This window comes from Gallus gallus, chromosome 2 (assembly GCF_016699485.2).
Source record: "Gallus gallus isolate bGalGal1 chromosome 2, bGalGal1.mat.broiler.GRCg7b, whole genome shotgun sequence".
In the NCBI taxonomy this organism is placed as follows: Eukaryota; Metazoa; Chordata; class Aves; order Galliformes; family Phasianidae; genus Gallus; species Gallus gallus.
The window spans coordinates 144,765,462-144,787,123 of NC_052533.1; the positions used below are offsets into that span (position 1 = coordinate 144,765,462).

The 21,662-nt window shown below is 41.7% G+C and overlaps 1 protein-coding gene across 39 annotated transcripts in view; it reads right to left on the bottom strand.

Annotated features, from left to right (window-relative positions):
* PTK2 (protein tyrosine kinase 2) overlaps positions 1-21,662 on the bottom strand; it is a 198,236-nt gene that overhangs the window by 140,820 nt on the left and 35,754 nt on the right. For 19 of the 39 annotated variants that reach the window (NM_001396550.1, XM_046919330.1, XM_046919327.1 and 16 more), the window contains exon 1: positions 2,098-2,369. The exons of 7 other annotated variants lie outside the window; for them this stretch is intronic. In NM_001396550.1, coding sequence (NP_001383479.1) covers positions 2,098-2,203 — 106 coding nt within the window. In that variant the 5' untranslated portion in view covers positions 2,204-2,369. Of the gene's footprint in view, positions 1-16; positions 2,370-2,988; positions 5,983-15,781; positions 15,872-18,855; positions 18,883-21,662 lie in introns of those variants that run through there. 13 more of the 39 variants (NM_001396555.1, NM_001396553.1, XM_046919351.1 and 10 more) reach the window with 6 other exon arrangements.

Here is a 21,662-nt window from a genome sequence, read left to right on the forward strand (position 1 = left end):
CCCATTAATATATTACCTTTCTTTGACTGTAGATATCTCACAGCCCTTATCAAAGTAGGCCAGATCCGTTTCATTTCCCTAAGGTTACACTGGTGAACAGCACACGGGGTATCCATCAACTAAGGAACAGCCACCATTCAGTGACAAATACAGCACGAGCCATTTCTCATCTGTCCTATTTCTTTGGAGGATGGTATGTCACTTCTTCTAGAAAATCACCACAACTGGCAGCCTCAAAGTTGCTGTGCCTTTGTCCTTACGTAACTGCTCGTGTCCCCCTTCTCCCCCCCAGGAGGAATAAGAAGAGATTACACGGTTGTTCTCCATTTCAGGAAGGAGGCGGATGGATAAGACATCACCACAGAAGTTATGTCCTGAGAACCCTCTGTAAAGCAACCAGGGAAGAGGGAGGGATTGGTTTTCACTCCTTTCAGTTGTTGCAGTGGGTGGGGGGAAAATCAATACCTTTTATAGTGGCCAACACAGCCATCTTCTACAAGCAGCAGCTCGCCCTGCTGTCCTGATCCCCCAGTGCTGGAGCAGGAGGAAGAAAACTGATATCCCCCACACTAAACAGCCTTCCTGAACAACAGATGGCAACAACCCTTTTTTTTCTTTTTTTTTTTTTCCCCTTTTAAAGTAAGTATTTTATTGGCTATCTGTACACGATGGAAACTACTCTCTAAGGAAACTTCATTCTGATTCTCACTGCATCCCAAGGAGGTGAATCCCAACTTCATCTGATACTTCCGTTACCAATTTACGATGCACGGGAGCAGGTACTGCTATTACCCCTTCCGGGTAAATCCTGGCAGACAGGTTTTTATGGAGGCAGAGAACAGCTCTGGTTCAGCTATAAAGCCACTCCAGCTACTCTTGCTGTGTTACACACACAGGGCTGACAGATTCTGCAGTTCATTAGGCACCACCAGAACAGTGGTTAAGCTTGCTGATTTCTTTCTGCTACTTCTCCCATATGTGCTACTATAATACGTTGACATGTGGCAAAGAGTGGTTAATTTAGCATTTCAGTAACATGAAGAAAGCACACAAAACAAAGACAGCGCTAAATACTCCTGCATGGATCCTGCAAGTAACAGACAGCTAAGAATTAAGTACATTAGGTGTTATTTTACCCAAGACAGCTCACGAGCAGCTACGTCCACCTGCCATACAGCACCACGTCCTCCCTGGCCCGGCCACCTCTGCCCTGAAGTTCTGCAGTCAGTGCCTATCTGTGATCCAAGAGCACAGCGACACAACACTCCACAGCCTGCTTCTCTCCCAAAAAAGAAAGTGCATTGAAATGAAAGTGGACACGAGGAAAGTCACGCTTGCAACCAGCAATAGTTAATCTTCTACTGTTGTTCTCTGTGTAAGAGGTTGATTGTCTGGCCACTAGCAAAATTTCAAGTTGAATCCCTGCTCTGTTTCCTCATATGGATATTTTCAGCCACAACACCAACACACAACTACTCTCTGGATTATAATAGTGTCAATATTCATGTTTTGCAATGCAAGATAATCATGTGAATAACTTACACGCTTCCATTCAATTATTATTTATTAAGCCCCAATTTCAAGCCAAACCCTCTCATTGTAATAAATGCATACTTTGTGGCTAGTTACCGTCTCTTATTGGAGGGGGGGGGGGGGGGGGGGGGGGTTGGTGTGTGGGTTGCAAGTTCTAAAACCTCGAGCAAAGAGAGATGTGCCTTCCATTGTAAGCGCTCAGCCACTTAACAACTTCTTCCAAAAGGTGCACGACAGCACTCAGTGCTTTAAAGCATTAAAGCCAAAGTCGTGAAGTCTTCAAAACAGAAACCTGCAGAGCTCAGTGCAATGATTTTTGAAAGCAAAGAGAGAAACGTTACATTTTCCAGGTGAAAGAAAATCCAGGTGACTGCTTCCAGTTCCAACTGCACAGGTGAACATCGGATGGAAGAGGGAAGGGGGGTACTCATAGGTGATAAAACACACAAGAGGGAAAGAGTGATACTTACAGGCGGGAGACCATTGAAGAGAGAAAGGGGAATGCTCATAGGTGACAGAACATTAAAGAGAGAAAGGAGAATAAACAACGCAGATCACGCGTACCTTTAGCCCAGCACATCGGGAATGGGCTGCAGCCGCTCTTCTCCATACAGACAGCACCTGCTGGCTGCGGGGCCTGCCGGCCTGCCCCCCCCGGCAGCAGCAGCATGCACCCGAGCTCGCAGGGCTGCAGCCCGGCTCCGGCGGCTCGCTCTCAGTGCCGGGGCTGCCGGCGGTCCCCGGGGGCCGCTAATTCGGGCGCGGGGCTGCAGCCGCCCGCGGCCGCCGAGAGAACGGGCGCTGCCTCCATCCTCGGCCAGCCCCGAGCAGGCAGTGCCCTGCCAGTCCCTTCCTTCCTTCAACGGGGAGGGGAGGAAAGGGGAGGCGATTAGCGAGCGCCGCATTAATATGCTAATCTCCCCCTTCTGCTCAACGCAGCCGGCAGCCTCCTGTTTACAGAACTGACAGCGGCTTCGCAAATCGACTAAGCTGTAAATCAAGCCTGACCCGGGTCATGTCTGGAGCTGCGCTCGCCGACCGCTTTTTGTTCCGCTGCGGCTCGCAGAGCCCCCCCCCGGCGTTTGCTTTGCAGGAACTGCCCCGGGAGAAACAATGGGAGGCGAACAATGAGCGGCTCCGGCGCGTCCCTGCGAGAATCCGCCCGGCAGCGCTCCGAGCGCTTCCCCGTCCGGAGACCTTCACGCAGCCCTCCTGGGCATGAGCCCCACAGCGCACCGACTCCCGTCTACTTCGAAGGAGAGGGAGCGCGACCCTACAGCGTCACCTGCTCTGCTCCGCAACCGCGACAAAACGGGGCTGAAAGAAGCTTGGCCGTAGGTGGGTGCATTGGAAAGAACACAGCAAAAGCCACTAAAAACAAACAAAAAGAACCACCCGAAAACGTGAAAAGCATGAAAAGAAAACTACGCAAATAATAATAGGAAAAAAAAATACCGAATCAGACATCTCCCCCCCCTCCCCCAAATCCCTCAAACCCGATGCCGCTGATGAATCAGCAGCACTCCCCGTGTCAGAGCTACTTTATATACCTCTGCTCGAAAGGCAAAGGTCAGTGCGAGTGTACACAGGCACGCTGCACTCACACTGCACTAAGTTTGCTCTCAACGCGCAGCACAAAACCTCAAAGCTACTTTACAGCGGGGTTTTTTTCCTCTTTAAATGTGTGTGTCAATACTGGACAAGCACATGTTTATCAACATCTCAGCAGCAGATGGATGTGGATGTAAAGAAAATACCCGTTTTACCCTTAGCAAAACTCAGTGATCCCTACGGATCCCTCCAACTCCGGGTATTCTATGGTTCTGTGAACTGGCTGTGCTGAAACACACATTAAACCCAACAGGAACATGACTCACACAGCTCAGCCTCTCCATACAGCGGGTGTTAATCTTTCCTCCCTCCCAGCCCTCAGCAATAAGGCACAAGGCTTATCCTGGTCTATAACCAAAAGGGAATTAATCCCAAGCTAACAGCCTTCAACTTAACCTACCTGCCTACTTATAAGCAGCACAAACGAATCTACAGCATATATTTAATTACTGTTTATTTGTTTTTTTTTTTACCCATAGTGCTGCCACGTCTTCACTCAATACTCTGGAACTGCAGGGCTACGGTGGTGTGTGTCAAAACTCTCAATAAATACAACTGCTGCTTTTTAGAAGTGCTGCTTTCTTCTATATTTAAAAGAGAAAACAGTCAGACACAAAAAGAAAAAGCCCAGGCCACAAGCAAGCCATCCGATGTTCTGCATCACCGCTCAGGCACAAAGCTCTTTCTGGGGCTGAAGAAAGCCAAAGGGGCTGTAGACATGCCTGGATGCCCCCCATTCCCAGGAAAGTTTTAAAAGCCCCCGAGTGCTACACAGGCAGCCAAATGCTTCCAAGAACAGGGTGAGTTATGTTTGTCCCAGCAATATCTGGAACGCAACTCGTTACAGCGGTGACTGCGGAAGGCTCACGGAGGACGGTTGCTGCTCCAGGAAAGCTGATTTCCCGTATCCAGCTCAGCCACCGGCTTCCTTTGTGACCTTGAGCACATCAGCCTTGTTTTGCTCCGGCTCAGAACTGAAAGCTGCAGACACCTCCCCCGTTTTCACCAAGTTTGTTTGGTCTGAGCATGAAGGTGCAAAGCATGAAGAAGCCCACATTTCTTCCAGACCAGAAAAACAGTGTCTTACAGAAAACAAGAAAAAAGGGGGGGGTAAAAAGGCTAATGCCTAAGACACTGTCTGCCCTTGCAGCTCTCCTTACTGATGACAGCAGTGATCACTCTCATCAGGGACACACTTTCCTGCTGTAATATCCCACTGCAAAGTGAAGGTGAACACCAAGTATGGCACAGCCTGAGAATTTTTACTGCTGTTTTTATAATTTCACCAATATTTCACACTATTTTACAAGTTCTCAAAATAAGCCCACTGCTTCCTTGATGCTAAGATACATATATTTTTTAATTACTTCTTTTCTCATTGTTGGTGCAGAAGTTACCTAGTAGAAACATGCCCTTTCTATTGCCAACAGCACGGACAGTTTTCAGTACAACAAAAGCCTGACGCATGGATTTGGTATTCTGAATTATGCTGGAAACCCCAAACCTTCAGTTGTTGATGGTTTGTGATTTGTTTCTTTTTTTATAATTTTTTCCTCCTCCTCTTGTTTTAATTTGGCCTGAAGGGCTGATCCTGTCTCATAGTGAAGCCAACTGCAAAAACAGCAAAGCCTCATAGAATGAAAGGTTGAAGAGCAATTTTATTGCCACATCAGGTAGTATCACTATTCATCAAATACTGATCAACCAATTGGCAAGTTTGAGCAGCCTTGGGGAGGGAAGAAGGAGAGAGCTAAACTGACAGCACTTGCTGAGATTTCACTGCCCTGAGAAACCAAACTAAGCTCAGTATTCAGAAATGTAGGAAAGGAAGTCCCTCCAGTAGTTTACTGGATCCTTGAGAGCAAGCATGTTCATCTGAAGAAGACAGAATCACATAATCATAGAACAGCCCGGGTTGAAAAGGACCACAATGATCATCAAGAATCAACCCCTTTGCCACAGGCAGGGTCACCAAACACCAGACCAGGCTGCCCAGAGACACATCCAGCCTGGCCTTGAATACCTCCAGGGATGGGGCACCCACAGCCTCCTTGGGCAACCTGTTCCAGTGTGTCATCACCCCGTGTGTGAAAAGATCTGTATGTTTGATTTAAAAGATAGAAAAGAAACATCCCTTCACTGTATTCATTTTGCTAGTTAAAAAAAAAAATTCCCTCACCAAATTTGCTCTCAAGCAGTGGAGGTTTTATGCTTTGTTCTGCTGAAGTCGCAAACTCTTCTTATTGAGAGAACTGCAGAACATCCCATGAAGCTAAAACAGTCAGGAGGAACTTCTAACAATTCAAATGTGTGTATTGCTCACGTGACTATCTCTTGCATCCTCATTCATTTGCTTCTTTCCCCGATGTTTGTTTCTGGAATTCAGCGAAGATACTTCCCAAACATTGAAAATGCACTGTAATCTTCATTAAACATCATTCTCTCAATCTTATCCCTCATGGTTTAATTACTGTAATTATTTGTGTACATATTATTAAAAAGTAGAAAATATCACCTCCCTCATTTCCCTCTTTTTATAGAGGCAGAAAGGTTTTTGGTTTTTATTTTTTTAGTAAGAGTCCATCAAATATCTTCTCCCATTTGCTCAATAGGAACTACAGAAAAATGGTGCACCACCATCACACCACATCTGAAATTATGGCTCCCGAAGTCTGTTACACTAAGCTCAAGTCTGCAAAGGCTGTGCTGGAAATCTTCCTGGGATTACCTGGTCTCTAAATCTACCTGTTTACCACCCTTGTGCTTGCAACCCATTGCTCCTCATTCCCCTCCCCTGCTTGTGTCTTCTCTAGTATACAGACTTCTCCTGAACCCCCCTCTGCCAAAGGCTTAGAAGAGAACATTATTGAGCTCACGAAACCAAGAGAAGGAACTCTGAAGACAACAGAGATGCTCAGTCATCATTATGCTGGTACCAGTGCTGCTATTTCTTATTTAACTATGAGCATTCTGGCAGATAAAACTGAAAAAGAAATGATATTTTATTTCAGGGCATCAAAATCCAAGTTCTCTGACAGAATTTGACTCTTTGCAACATGGACAAAAACAAGTTCAACATTCTAGATTAGAGTAAGGGCTTCATTCTTTTTCAGGAAGCACATAACAAGGACATGGGAAATAACCATTAGAGATCCAATCCAGAAGCAAACAACAAAAAGCAACAACAAAAAGCACAAACCATCATTAAGATCCATCCAAGAAGTTTGAAGGACCATTAGGATAGCTCTATTATTTCATAAATACAGACTGGCCATTTTCTAAACCCATACAGACTGCTTTAATCCACAAGCATGAAGGTCACAGCATCTCCTTATAGTCTCCCACTTCCTTCAATTTACTTTTTCAAAGTCTTATTGTAAAGAAATATAAAGTCAGCACCATGGTTTAAAATTACTCCTTCCTTAGGACATTAATTCCAATCTTCTGCCTCTTTGGATTCCAGGCTGCTTACAAAACAAAACACACACCTGCTCCTGTTCTCAAGACACCTTTTGAGAAGTTCCTTCACAATCCCAGAGCTTCCACACAGCGAAATTCTGCTCCATGGGGACTTGGAAAAGTAAGAGGCACAAAGATCCAACCCTACACACCTTGCTCATTCGTTTAAGGCAAAATGAAGTGTGATATTTCTGCCTCATGATGGGCTCCTCGTACCTATCACTTTGCACTGTTTTTCTCTTCTCCCCATCCAAGAAATGTGAAGAAGGGAGCACAGGAGAAAGCTATCCAGATTGGCCACTGGAGCGATAACGTTTCCTCTATTTATAGAGAAAAGAGGCTGTTTATGGAGTAACCACAACAGAAAGCATCTTGAGGAGAGGTTCTCAACCCTTTGATGCTGTCTAAAGGAAACAAACTCTGCAAGGATTTGTTTTGTTCAGCAGAAGGGATCCACAAGTGGATCAGTTGACCTTCCAGATGCTCCTTAGAACCCGTCTTCATAAATTCCAAGCTAAACAAGAAATGTCATACTAGAAATGTGACACTAGAAATTGTCTTAAGTGTCTTTTCATATCTCGCTGCCTTTGCTCTGATCTACTTAATAACCAGTTACACAATAGGACGAAAGCTACGCAGCCACAAAAGGTCCAGTAATTTTCCAGAAATGGCAGTCTGGACGTGTTGTTTCCCTTCTTCATATGCTAAATACAGAGCTAGAACAACAACCTAGCAAGAAAAATTGTGCTAAACAGATGTTTACAAGTTGTGTCTAATTTACGTATCATTGCACCTCAGAAGAAAGCATGTAATTTTCAAAGAGTCATGGCGTTACATAAAGCACAAATATAACATTAGCTGTTCCGTCAGATATTCAAGTCACTGAATGCAGTTAAACTGAATATAAACCAACAAGCTGACAAAAATGCAACATCATTCAATTTATATTTAAAAAAACTGGTCAAACAATAAGCTTTGCATTTCTTATTGAAGAGTAGCATAAAGGCTAAGATAAACAGCTATCCAGCATTAAGGTTTCAGTGTTACAGAATGGTCAAGCCTATACTGACATCCTGCAAGTCTAAGGAAACATGAAATTAAAGAATATTTTTTACATAATGTCTCTTTAAAGTTTTGTAAGCACAAATATTAAGGCCGCTCAAACAAGCAAATTCTGTGCCTAACCTATAATTAAAAAGCGAGAAACCAGAAACACAAATATCCCACTCTGTCTTCAGTTAGCATAATTTGTGTTCAAAATTGTTTCATGAGATATGGCAACAAATTGAGTTCAACTTTTTGTTTAAGACAGTACCCAGTAGAGACAAGTGCAGGTAAGCCACAAAAAAATCTTACTCTTTCTTACTTTAACCAATCCCCTTTGCAATGTTACACCAAGAAGTGCCCTTCCCTTTACAGGAACTGTCTTTTATGTCTCTGCCTCGTGGAAATGGCAATAAACCTTCAAGGATCACTTCCTCAAGCACTCAGGTAGTCATTCTTTGCTATGGGGATCAAAGGTTGAAGAAAAGGTTTTGAGTGACATGAGGACAACACAAAATCCATCACCTTAAATAGCCTCATTTGTCTGTCCAATTAGAACAGCATCTTGTCAGCACTGTTCTATCAAAGAGGTTTAACTATTAAAGTGCCTCTACACTGATACGAAAGCGCCCAGAAAACACACGTATGTGCTGCTCAGCTTTAAGAAGGCTTCCACAACTTCACCACCCAACAAAGCCCAAGTTGTTTTAGCTAACCAGCTGCAACACTGAAATATCAAGTGCAATTCCATGTAAAGGCACTGATTGTTTCGCTCTGTGCAGTGCAGCTTCATCTTGAGCATCGAGTGCAGTTTTGGGAGCCAAAATATAAGAACATAAGTATTATTACATTAATATCCAGTTTCTAGCAATGGTAGACAGAACATTAAAAAACCTGACAGAAACTTGAATGACCTACATTGCCAAATGTCAGAGGAACAACGCTATTGGCACATAACAGCATCTGACAAGGCCAAGAACTCATCTCTTTTGTAGTACTGAGCTGTCAAGAACCACTTCCAAAGAAACTGTGGCATTAGTCTCCACAACCCCATTTGATGCCTTTCAACCGAGGCACAGTACTCAAGATTTTTTTTTATGAGAACAAGGGAATAAGACAAAAATAACTGAATGCATAAACAGAAGGCAACCAAGCCTTGTGTTGCCTTGTTGACACAGGGATTAAAATGTAGTAAACCAATGTGGTAGAGAAGTTCAAGCAGCCTGAGATGAAGGCGTAGCAAGAATTTTCACATTGTAGGTGAAGCCATTACATTGCCTTCTTAATAGGTTAAATGACTTCAGTTTAGCCTTTTTTTGTCTTTGTGTAGAAGGATAGACCTCCTTTTCTCCTCGAGCTCTGAAGGAGGCAGATCATTAAACGCCGCTGATCATCATCCTCTGAACTTGTACTTAAAATCCTTCCTTAATTAGTTCTGCATTCAGGGATGTCAGTAATTCAAATGCAGACTTCTATGAACTCAAAGAGCAGCTGACCTGCCAATAAAAACCTGGAAGCGTAAATGAAGCTTTCTAACACTTCTGCAAGATGAGCTGAAATACAACCACAATGTGTGTTTACACCCTGGCGCATCCAGCCTCTAGAAATTCATTTCAAGAAAGCAGGTAAATCTGTATCCCAAGATAAATGCTATTAATTCTGGAAAGACAGTTCAAATACTTCTCAATATTAAGTCTTCCTGAATAAGTTATTGCTCACTGCCGAGCAGCAAAATACATCAAACAATACTATAGCAATGAATCTAAATGGAGAGTAAGTAGAAACTTCAGATTTCAGTTTCTCTTTGAAAGGTATAAATAGTGAATTGAGACAATCTGGAAAACAATTTGTGCCACAGTTCATTTCTTGAGAATTTAAGTAGTCTCATATCCATCTCAAGCATAATTCCAGCCCACCAAAGGAAGCCCGAGCATTTGACACAAACTTCTGTCAGTCTGGGCTCCTTTAGGAATAAAGTACTGAGGAAAAATGTGTTTGCTACAAGAACAGACATTTATTAACTTGACTTTCCATATGAAAACCTAAAGAACATGAATTTTATGCCTGTCAAATAGCTTCTGAAGTTTTTTCATTCTAAATATACTGATATCCCCTTCCTGTCCAGCATGGAAAAGTCATGCAGAAACTATCACAGTTATTGTGAAATCGTTTGGGTATTTTCTTAATTACGTTCTTCAACTTTAAAAAAATAAAAAAATAAAAAAAAAGGGAAGGAAAGAAAGAAGTTATAGGCAGAATATCTACTATTTTTATTACTACTGCTCTCCTTCAGTCTTGTGCTGAGCAAAACCAAAAAAACAATACCAAACCTGCACAAATAACTATCAGTTAACTTCGTAAAGCAGAGAAATGCAGCTTTACACCAATGGATGTAAAAATAAAATAAAAGGATTATCATATAGTCTTTTATTTATCATCACTGTAGGCGTAACTTATAACAAAGCCTGAGAAAAGTTCAGCCATGTAATGTTTTTCCTCCTGCCCACAATGTTCTACTTCAAACAAGCAGATGTGTATTTTGGGAGACAATCCCAGGCCGCTCCCAACTCAGGTCCTGCAGAACAAAAAACACCCTAACAACTAATATGTTATATAAACTAAACACTCAAGTTCTGACTTGATTTCCAGAATCCTTTCTTCAGTAATACTGCCATCCTCCCCCTCCCTTGACTTTGCATTTGCTGCTAGTACCCTAGGTACTAACACACTTGACAGTATAACAAAGCATCCTCAATGTAGTCATCCAAGCAAACTTCAGGTGCCACTGAAACACACTGCTAGTCAGACCCAACTCCACTTAGTAACACATTGAAAGTTCTACTAAGGCTGATAAAGTCACTGCTCAGTCACTTAGGTTGCTTCAGCAGCACAACGCTACAATTTGGGATGTGAATATAACTGGACAGGAGACCAACGTGGTGTGCAGTTTAAGAGAGGTCTGTTCAGTGTTTAATTTCTGCTAGTTGAAAGAACTGCAAATCGAAAGTACTACAGAAAGGGAAGGGGGGGGGGGGGAGGGGGGGGGGAGGGGGAATCTGAGGGATCTGGATAGGCTGGATAGCTGGGCTGAAGCCCATGGGATGAGGTTCAACAAGACCAAATGCCAGGTTGCCACTTTGGCCACAACAACCCCAAGCAACGCTACAGGCTTGGGGCAGAGTGGCTGGAAGACTGTGTAGAGGAAATGGACCTGGGGGTATTGATTGATGCTCAACTGAACATGAGGCAGCAGCGTGCCCAGGTAGCCAAGAAGGCCAATGGCATCCTGGCTTGTATCAGAAATAGTGTTGCCAGCAGAACAGGGAAGTAATTGTCCCCCTGTACTCAGCACTGGTGAGGCCGCATCTCAAGTACTGTGTCCAGTTTTGGGCTCATCACTGTATGAAAGACATGGAGGCCCTGGAGCGTGTCCAGAGAAGGACAACAAAGCTGGTGAGGGGTCTGGAGCACAGGCCTTATGAGGAGCAGCTGAAGGAGCTGGGATTGTTCAGTCTAGAGAAAAGAAGGCTCAGGGGAGACCTTATTGCTCTCTATAACTACCTGAAGGGAGGTTGTAGTGAGCTAGGGGTCAGCCTCTTCTCTTGTGTGACTAGTGATAGGACTAGAGAGAATGGCTTCAAGCTGCGCCAGGGAAGGTTCAGGCTGGATGTTAGGAAATACTACTTCTCTGAAAGGGTGGTCAGGCACTGGAATGGGCTGCCCAGAGAGGTGGTGAAGTCACTGACCCTGGAGGTGTTCAAGGAGCATTTAGACGTTGTGTTGAGGGACATGGTTTAGTGAGAACCATTGGTGAAAGGTGGATGGTTGGACTGAGTGATCCTGTGGGTCTTTTCCAACCTTGGTGATTCTATGATTTTAAATCAGCAGAAACTGTACCTTCTATGGAGTAGTCTTATAAAAGGCTAAATGCAGCACAGGTATAAGCAGGATACTGCTCATATCACAATATTAATTTTTTTGTTTTTTAGCTTTCAGAATATCTTGTTTTTCATACTGTATTCAAATCCAGAAAAAGATACTTTCAGTAACTGCTACCAAAGGCTTTGCATCAGTCTCTCATTCATGATATCCTAATGCCTGACTGGCTCACTGTCCTCCACTTGCAAGGCTGGTTCTGCTCTCAGTTCTTCTTTTCCTCCTGTAAGACAGGTGAGTTCTCCAGTCTCTTAAAAAGACTTAAATTCCCATCTCCTTAACAAATACCCTTAAAAGGTTCCCTAAAACAGTGCAGCTGCACAGGCAGGCACTTCTTAAAGCAAGTCCAGCTATACTTGGCTAGGTTTAGCAAAGGTCCCCATTGCAGTCAGTGCACCAGCTCCGTTTCTCTTTCACAAGAGAGAGGCAACCCCCCCTTCTGAGAAGTGCAACAGCATTCATTATACAGCTGCTCCCCCAGGCCAAAAATCAGTGTCTCCTGTAGCAATGTGAAAAATGTCATGCTTCTGTAACCTTGGTGCAGTCCAGACAAAATTCTACTTTAGATCCAGATTCAGTATGCCACTTGAATATCCCTCATCAGCGTGCCTTTGTGTATCACATACCTTGACTTCTGGATTTTTTCCACTTCTAGATGAGTCCATAGAAGCATGCAAGAACAATCCTAACTGTGTGTGTCCCCAAAAGCTTGGGAGCTAGACAGAAAGCAATACAGAAATGTGCTGCTGGTTTGTTCCATTGTTTGTTTTTTGAAGTGATCAGACTGTTTAGCCACCGTGTTAACATTTACAGGAACATCAGCACAGGAGTTGAAAGACTTTCCATTTTCATGTCATTGACTCCTATTCCCTACTTTTTCCACACAGTCATGTCACTGTGCCATAAATCAAGTTTTAAATGCATCAATTTTCACTTTTTGAGCATCAGAGCAGACTAAACCAATTGCTGGGAGTGCCACACTACTCTCAATCCTCTCGACTTCGATCCCAGCAGTTCAGTACTCTATACTGAAATTTCTTCTGTATGCTGAATCTTTTTTCCTTCCAGCTCATCTTCTGTCTCTCTCTACATATATACAAATAATGAGCAAAGGGCTAATTTCTCAGCTGGAGACTGTTTTGCAGACTGGTTCTAAGTGATCAAGAATAAGACACAAGAATGTCAGTGGAGCAAAGGAATAGTTGTAGCATTCCAAAGAAAGACTGCTCTTCATTCTAAGTTTTCCTGATTTCTTATATCTCTAGAAGCTTGATAATTACAGCAGTATTTAGAGCAGATACACAAAATACCCGATAAAGCATTTTTCTTGTTCTTTATTATTACTGTTGAGTTCACACGATTCATTATTAGGTCTGGAATCACAGATGTCTTCTCATTAGTTCAAAACTCCCTAAGCATATTTCTGAAACAGTTACCTCAAGTGCCACAGGTACCTATTTAAAGAACACAATTACATTGGAATAATTATTTTTCTCACGCCAGGCTGCAAATATCAGGCTGACAATAGGTAATACTTACAGTGCAAGACAAGTCCCAGACAGAATCTTCAAGCACAGTCTGACAGTTGTGCACAGGTGGAAGAGGGAAGGAAGAGCTACTTAAACTGCATATTCATGCTGCCAGTACTACACATATCAAAGTTTAAGAATACTTTCTGTAAGCATTTACATGAATAACATTTCACTCAAAAGCCTCAGAGTATCTATACCTAGAATTTATTACCATTTAGAACTCTAGAATGCACAGAGGCATCTAAGTTACTTTTACAGAATACATCACATCAGCACTGCACATCCTCTTTTTTTTTTTTAAAACAGATTCACAGATGTGTCACTGTAGATACCTTCCCTTCCACCCCTCTCACACTGTTACAAGAGAAAGAGGTTCTCTCTGCTTCAAAATAATTAAGTTTATATAATCCTGCATTTTCTAAGTCTTAACAAATCCAGTTATGCCCTAAACCAATTTCAAAATAAGCAAACCAGACTGTGGTAGCATTTCAAGCTGGTATAAATGGCGTAGTTGCCTTTAAACACTATCAAATTAATACTCACCATTATGCTGATGAAATGTCTTCAGCATGGAACAATAAACTCATTAACTGAGCTATGATAATTACTTATAAGTCTGCCTCTAGCTTGCTGACACTGCAGGCATCTATCCTTTTGTCCGTACTGATACTGATGAGAAAAGCAAGGGCTTGAGGAAGAATAGATGGATCTTGTGGGTCAACAACTGGCTGCACAACTGGCATTGCCAACGCGGTTCTGGCTGGGATCCTCTTTGAGGAGTGAACACTTCAAGTGGAACTCCAAAAAGGGCAAACAGGAGCATCTGAGTAACTAAAGGCTGCTCAGCCTTACCTTCCTCCCAGAGGAGGTGATGAACCAAATTGCAACAGATCATTTTACAAACGTACAAGAAATAACAAGATGATCAGAAACATTCAGCACAGACATGCAAATGAGAAATGACTCCTGACCAACCTGATGGAATTCTACAATGAAAGGAGGAGCCTGGTGGACAAGACATGGTTAATCTTTACTTCAGAAAGGCTTTCAACACTGCCTCCCATGACATCTTTATGGATGAAATGAAAGTATTGACTAAATAAAAAGACAGCAAGATGAACTGAAAACTGTCCAGCCTGTCAGACTCAACGGCTTGTGGTCAGCAACTCCAGGCAGAGACTAGCCAGAACAAACAGAAGATTAACAAGATCATTTTCTAAAGGGAAAAAAAAAAAAACAGAAATGCTAAGTGACATAGATTTTAGTCATATTTAGTATACCTCAGCATCTCAACTCAACATGTCAGACTCACTGATAAGAAAGTTATCCTTGAATCCAAAATATGCTGGTGCTTCTGAATTGTGTGGACACCAGCTACAAAACATGCATGGAGGCAAGGGAAGGGTGGATGAGGGCAGAGTCAAAAGAGCACCCAAAACAGGCAAAGAAAGCCTCACTAGGAAGGCTTGCAAACACTTAAATTTCAGCATTTTAGCTGTCATCTCCCACCTCCCTAGAACATTCAGTACAAAATGCCAGATACCTAGCAGCAACAGACCAAGGGGAAATGTATTGCTTTACCAGTGTCAGAGGTATATTACAGAGGGAAATGGTATTTTACAAGCCTAAATGATTGTTAAAGGTACACTAAAAAGTTTTAAAATAGGAAGATTTCGCATGGAATAGCAAGAAAAGCTTCCTTATTAAGCTTTATGAGCAGTAATTCACATCCATTAGGAATAGGAGTTTTGCAATACAGCACTGGGTGGTGAAAAAAAAAAAAAATCAAAGCTATAAAATCACATCAAAAGAAGAAAAAGCCTTCTCGTGCCTTCTGAACTTTGAGAGGCACACAGACTGCTATTCTGAATTAACAGCACTAACATTTGATCAACTAAAAATTACTAATTCTGTGTTCTTTCACTGGGCATGAGCACCTCTTCTAAGCACAAATAAACTACAACCAAAGGCACAGTAAATATGAAAGAATAACTTTTAAGTTATAACCGGTGTATTTAATTCAGTGAACGCAATAGTCCTGGATAAGAAGCAGAATCTTGCTAAGTTTTTCCTAAGATCCCGTGAAGAAAAAAAAACCCCACGATTTCTCAAAAGGCATTACTGAAAATACTACCTTTCAGGAAACAGGCACTGCAGGTCTCCTTGCTATCTCCTTAGGCAGCACACACAGGCATTCTGTCAGGAGTTCTGAAGGGAACTGCTTACTATCCATAGCAGCTCAGATTCACTTATATAAAATTGCAGCAACAAATCAAAAGGCCACAACTACAGAGCTGGTTATTCATTTTCCCCCTTTAAACAGAGGGGCTGACAACAATTCTCCACTAACATTACTGAGTTCATCCTCAGCTGTATGAATAATTGCTGCAGAATTTATTACCCCCTTTAATCAGTGTGAACATTTTAGAAGCTCTGCGTATTGTCAATTAGTCAGTTCTTACCACAAAGCTTCATCTGGCTTTTCCTCAAGTGATGTTTAGTTTTCCATCTTTTAACATAGAAAGTAGCCTTGCTTTTTTTCCCCCCCCTTACTCTGGTCTGAAAAACAACATTGCACTTCAAGTTGCTATGTTCAGATTTATCACAGCTGATGTTGATCTAAGATAAGGAAGATCTAACTGCATAGCATAGCATTAAACACCCACCTCGTATCTGGCAGCTAAGAGGAAAGGCAGCAGCAGGTTGTTACAAGGCAGCATTTCTCTGGAAGGTGCCAGGAGATTAATCTGGTTTAACTGAAAGGATAACTAGTAAGCTTTCTGTAGGAAGGAACACACTAACAAGAGATGGAATGCAGACGTGTTTTTATTTCAGGCTGAGCAACATCTAAGCAGAGTTGAAGATGTACCACTTCATTTCTTTCTTTTCTGGCCCTAAACAAACACATGGAACTAAAACTAGTTCCAAAACCATTTTATATTTCAAGATAACAAAGGTATCGTACATACACAGTCAAACTAAATGCAATGCCATACATCAGAAAACCACACAGAAACATCATATGGACATCACACATACGAAATATCTGAAATAAGGCTACACAGACAAAGGATATTCATTCCTATTAATTATTACCTCACGCAAGGAGAACAACACTTAACTCACAAGAGTAGAACTCTGCAGGAGATGGTCTTCCAGGATAGGACATCTCTATTTAAGATCCTATTTCAGCGACATGTTTTGTTCCATTTCTGACATTAAACACAATACACATTTTTTCTCACTATTCTCTAGCTATCTGGTAGTTCTTTAATACACATTTTTGGTTCTTGCTATTTCTCAATTCTAGTAATGAATGCTTACTTGCACTACGGGATCAGGAACGAAGTGTTAGGCTGAAGAACTGTCTGCTGTATCACTTTAATACTGGAATCATAGAATCCTTTGAGTTGGAAGGGACTTTTTAAGGTCATGTAGTCCAACTCCCCTGCAACAAACAGCGACATCTATACCTGTTTTAAATTCAGAAGGGAACAAAACCCAGGCAGACTTGGTTTTAATCCCAACAGCACTAACAAAGATTAAAAGCATTTACCAAAGAAAACTGGCCTTTCATTCCATCAGACATGCTGTGAGCACGCTCACAATCAAGGATAGCTTCACATACACACAGGAGCACTTGGTTCTGTCTGGCTGTGAAATGATGGTATTTTTACACATTGCCTTCCAAGGCCTTAATGGTTTACATGCCAGAAACTCTACAACCATACCCAAAGACCCAATTTACAGACAGTAAAACATCCAAGTTACCTACTGACTTCAAAGTAGCGATATGGCTTAATGCAGGGTAACTCCCTAGTAATGATTTAATGATTGGATTAGCAGCCCAATCAACTAATGCATTCAACTGCACGCAAACATCTGTACAAGAAGATTGCTATAAAACCAAGTGAAAAGGAAGTTTTCTGGATGACTTTGGTACACCACTGACCACAACAAGTTTATATGCAACACAACCTCAAGCACAACACTGTGATGAAGACTATTTCAAGTGTTCTCCTTGCTACTGTAAAGCATTCAAACACTGCAAACCCCTCCAATGTATTATGATACAAAATTTGAATACTGAAAAAAAAAAAGCAGGAGGAGGAAGTGAGAGCATTTCTAGTGACATCTATTGTCCACTGCTAAAAGTGGCACCCAGAACAAAGTTAAGTTCTCCAAAACTTGAAATAAGCAAGAATGAGTTCTGATGACAGGACATCAATTAAAGCTTCCCATCTAAATGCAGTACCTCATCTTTATTCAAACGCATTGTATCTTTCATCTTATTTCTCCAGCATGTTTCTGTTGAGTTTTAATCCCATCATCCAATGTGCTTGCAATCCTTTTTATACTGCTGTCACTTGTAGATTGAATAAGCACATTAAGTCCATCATCATGGCCATTAATGAAGCCATTGTAACACCACAGGACAAGTCAGACCTTTGTGGGACTCCTTTCCATACACTCTATTCTTCTGACAACACTCAAAGCATGTTTTAAAACAACTTTCCTTAATTTGCTTATCTTTGAATAAGTCAAATCTCTGCTACAGTCAAATTCTGGCATACGGCCTTTGTAGCCTCTATGAAGCCTCCTTATCTTGCGGCAGAAACGAAGTTACCATTTCAAAATCTTGGACAATTATTTGCCCTTTATCAGTATTCAGTGCTGTGGGTTAAGAAGTACAATTAGGACACCCCCCCTTCACAAACTGAAAAGAGGAATCTCACTGTGACTCAGACTCATAGCATCAGACAAAGTCTTCAACTCCCAAATGAAAACTCCGAAAAATAAGATCTGTTCTCTTCCCACAAGCCTGACTAAACACCAGACAGTTGTTCTTCCAAGATACCCCACCAGTTATCGCCTACTTGACAACTGCCCTCAGCATTCCAAACTAATTTTAAGGTTGAAAATAAACAACTTGTTCCCCATTTGAAGTTCTCTTCGCTGCTTCAAGCAAGCACAATTCTGTCCCAGAACAAACAGCCACTTGAAAGCTGTCATGGAAAGACTGCACAACACATCAGCTGTCAAGCTTTTAATTGAAACAGCCACTGGATTCAAATGGGAACCACCAGCTAATTCCAGAGCACATTCAGGATGACTGCAAAGTGCTGCACATCCAACCAAAGACACTTTGTGGATAGTTATGAAGCATACTTCAGGAAGAAGACGTAGAAGAAAGGATCCATAAGGAAAATCACCAAGGCAGAGTAAGCACAAAAGGCAGCAGGTTTGATAACAAACACCCAATGGAAAACTTGCTTGGCTTTTAGTCCAAGTGAACTGTAATTATGATTGTAGAGCAGCTTTGTTAATGCAGAAATTACAAACAAATTAAAAACCCACGCCCTCCCAGCCATAAACCTCCCATCTCCTTGCAGGTTGTCCCTCTGATTCATCACCAGTACTTCTGCTCATCTGTCTTCTGACAGCTTTATCGCACACTCTGCTCTTTTAAATATGCATGTGATATAATTAATGTTTTACAATAGCATCAATTTGTATCGGTTTCCTCCTCCTCTTGTCAAAATCCATCATTTAAATATAAAAATGCCTGTACGCCGACAGGCTTTGTTCTGACCCCAACGTTACCCCAGGTGCCCACATGATGAAGTACCATGACAGTGCCAGAAACAACCCATGCTCTGGTTATATAAAAGCATTACTGTATTGCAAGCAAGTTCTGCTTGCTGTCAGATCAAGACAAAAACAAAAGAAGCAGACTTACCTGCTGGCAAAGAATGTCTTGAAATTTCTGTAACAATAAAGAAATGCATTTAGAAAGAGAAGAAAAAATAGCTCTAAAGCCACCTTAGCCTAATCACTTTTCTGCAAGGCTGCATTTGCTTAATAAAGCACATTATCTGAAGCAATTTGCTAGCTGATAGGTATGCCATGTGCAAATCAAGAGCATTTCACTTGTCTCATCCTGCTTATTATCAAGATTAAGTTTTTGCCCACCTAGCTGAAGAGTAAAGATTACAGCACTAAGTAAAGAAGGCAGTTATTACAGCAGAGCACTACATACAAATTCAAGTCACAGATTTCACTATTATCACCTCTATGGTTCCAGAGTTAACTGTCAGGGTTGTTAGCCTCTGAACACGAAGAGAATGTTATTGTTTTTTATCTTAATGCTTAACCCTTGAGAGAGCAGACCAAGTAAGTTTGGAACACAAGAAGCAACACTAGAAGAAAGGAGATGGATCTTTGTCACAGAGAGGCACAGCACAGCTGCTGAACATTTTTGTGTTAAGTGTCAAGGATGCCTTCAGTAGCAATTGATTTTACAAAGACCACTGTCTCAGAGTCTAAACAGATCGTATTAAAAAATTATACCCTGAATAAGAATAAACATAAGTGTAAACACACAGACAGATCATCATGCCCGTTCTAACTCATTATATTCCTTCTGCCTGATTTTCCTACACCTGTCAACATGGGAACCTAACTGGAACGAAGATGCCAATCAGAGTTCAAAAAGGAAACTGAAATGCACACAGAATGAGACCACAGAAGTTAAAAGTTAATGAGGTCAAGGACTGGGGATTGACATCAAGAGGTTAACAAAAGCTGAAATTAATACAAGTATGGGCAAAGAAAGAAGTAGAAAGAAAATGAATAATAAACCAAACTGAGCCTAAAAACAGTCCACGTAGCTCCTAATAAGGCTTAACTTTAACCCTGCTCTCAACTTCAACTTTCATTCTCTGAGGAAATAATGAAAAAGCAAAACACAAAGTTAAAATACTTACAATGCAAACTAAAAACAGCAAGAGGACACCCAAAAGAGCAAAGAAAACATCACATGCCATGTTCTGGCAGAACACAGTCAGCATGCTGCATTTCAAAGATGCTCAACATGCTGCCTGCTTATGAACAGAACTAGCTTATGTGGTAAGGAATGCCTTCAGACAGGAGGAGCCCTTACAGGAAGGAGCTGTGTTGTGTGCAGGAAGGAAAAGCCCCAAGCTGCCTCCTGCAAAAGTGTCTACATAGAGTGCATGTCGGTGTACACTGAACAGAGCTTTCTTCTGGCAGAAAAAATGTTCAAGCTACCATTAAATTGTAACATTAAATTAATCCTGATAGGTGTCACACCTTGCTGTCTGCTACACACAGGTTTGATCGTCTTCCCACACGTATTTCAAGAAGTCAAACTGAATTCCTGCTTCTCCCTACGGGAAATGAACAACCTCAAGGCACTCGAGTGAAAAACTGGAATCATAGAGTGGCCTGGGTTGAAAAGGACCACAATGATCATCCAGTTTCAACCCCCCTGCTATGTGCAGGGTCACCAACCAGCAGACCAGGCTGCCCAGAACCACATCCAGCCTGGCCTTGAATGCCTCCAGGGATGGGGCATCCACAACCTCCTTGGGCAACCTGTTCCAATGCGTCACCACCCTCTGTGTGAAAAACTTCCTCCTAATATCCAACCTAAACCTCCCCGTCTCAGTTTAAAATTGTTCCCCTTGTCTTAACACTGTCCACCCTCATAAACAGAATCAAACTGCGGGATAGAAAACACCGTATTTGATTTTAATTTTTCTATGGAGATAGAAGGTAATCTCTAAGTTCCTCTTAAAGAAAAAAAAATGATATAGTAAGAAAACCTAAAAGCTGCATTAAAATTTCCTTACAATTCTTGATGTACTGGAAATTCTTTGGCCCTAGCATTTATAACTCCAAGCAGACAATTTGTGTAAGTGTGCCTACACGACAGATTTCAAGACAATTATGGTAAACATAACCGCCAGATAAATACATTATCATACCACACAGATATGCAGAAGCCATTAATTTCCATTCTCTGACCTTAGCCAAGCAATTTCAAACAGCTCCAGGGAGAACTCTGTGTCTAAGACACGCACGTATTTTTAACTTAAAGAACTCCTCGTTGTATTTTAGCATTTGTTGTTTCTTCTGCAAAATCTCTGTGCACCTACAGAGATCCTAAGGACCACAGTGGGACCGAGCCAAAGGAACCGACAAGATCAGCACTGTTACTGTATTTAAGTCAACAACTGTAATGATTTAGTACTTCCACATTACACTGCAAAATAGCTCTGTAAGTGCATTAACTGGTGAGATGCTGCACCTCTGGGAGGAGAATGCCTCCTGTAAATGCACCTTTCTCTAATACAACCAAGTACAAGAGACTGCTTTCCAAGATTAATTGACACGCGTGAGTTAAAAACAAGTAGGAGAAAAGAAATTGAGACCTGGAGGTCACATCAGTGAACTGAAAGTTGCATAAATGCACTTAATGAGTTATTTGTATCGTATTTCCCAAATACTTCCATTAAGCCCAAGGTCCTCTATAGGCTAATGCATCTTAACTCTGGAAAACACCAACTGCTGTAGAGATACTAACTCACAGTAGCATAAAATGAAGCAAATACTATCACATCTGCAAACAAAAATACCAATTCTATGCGGGCTTTTTGTGTCTGTTTGTATATTTAACACAATCACAGTAAGTGAATGCTTGTTATGTCATGTATTTTTTATTAGTTACAGAGCCCCATCATT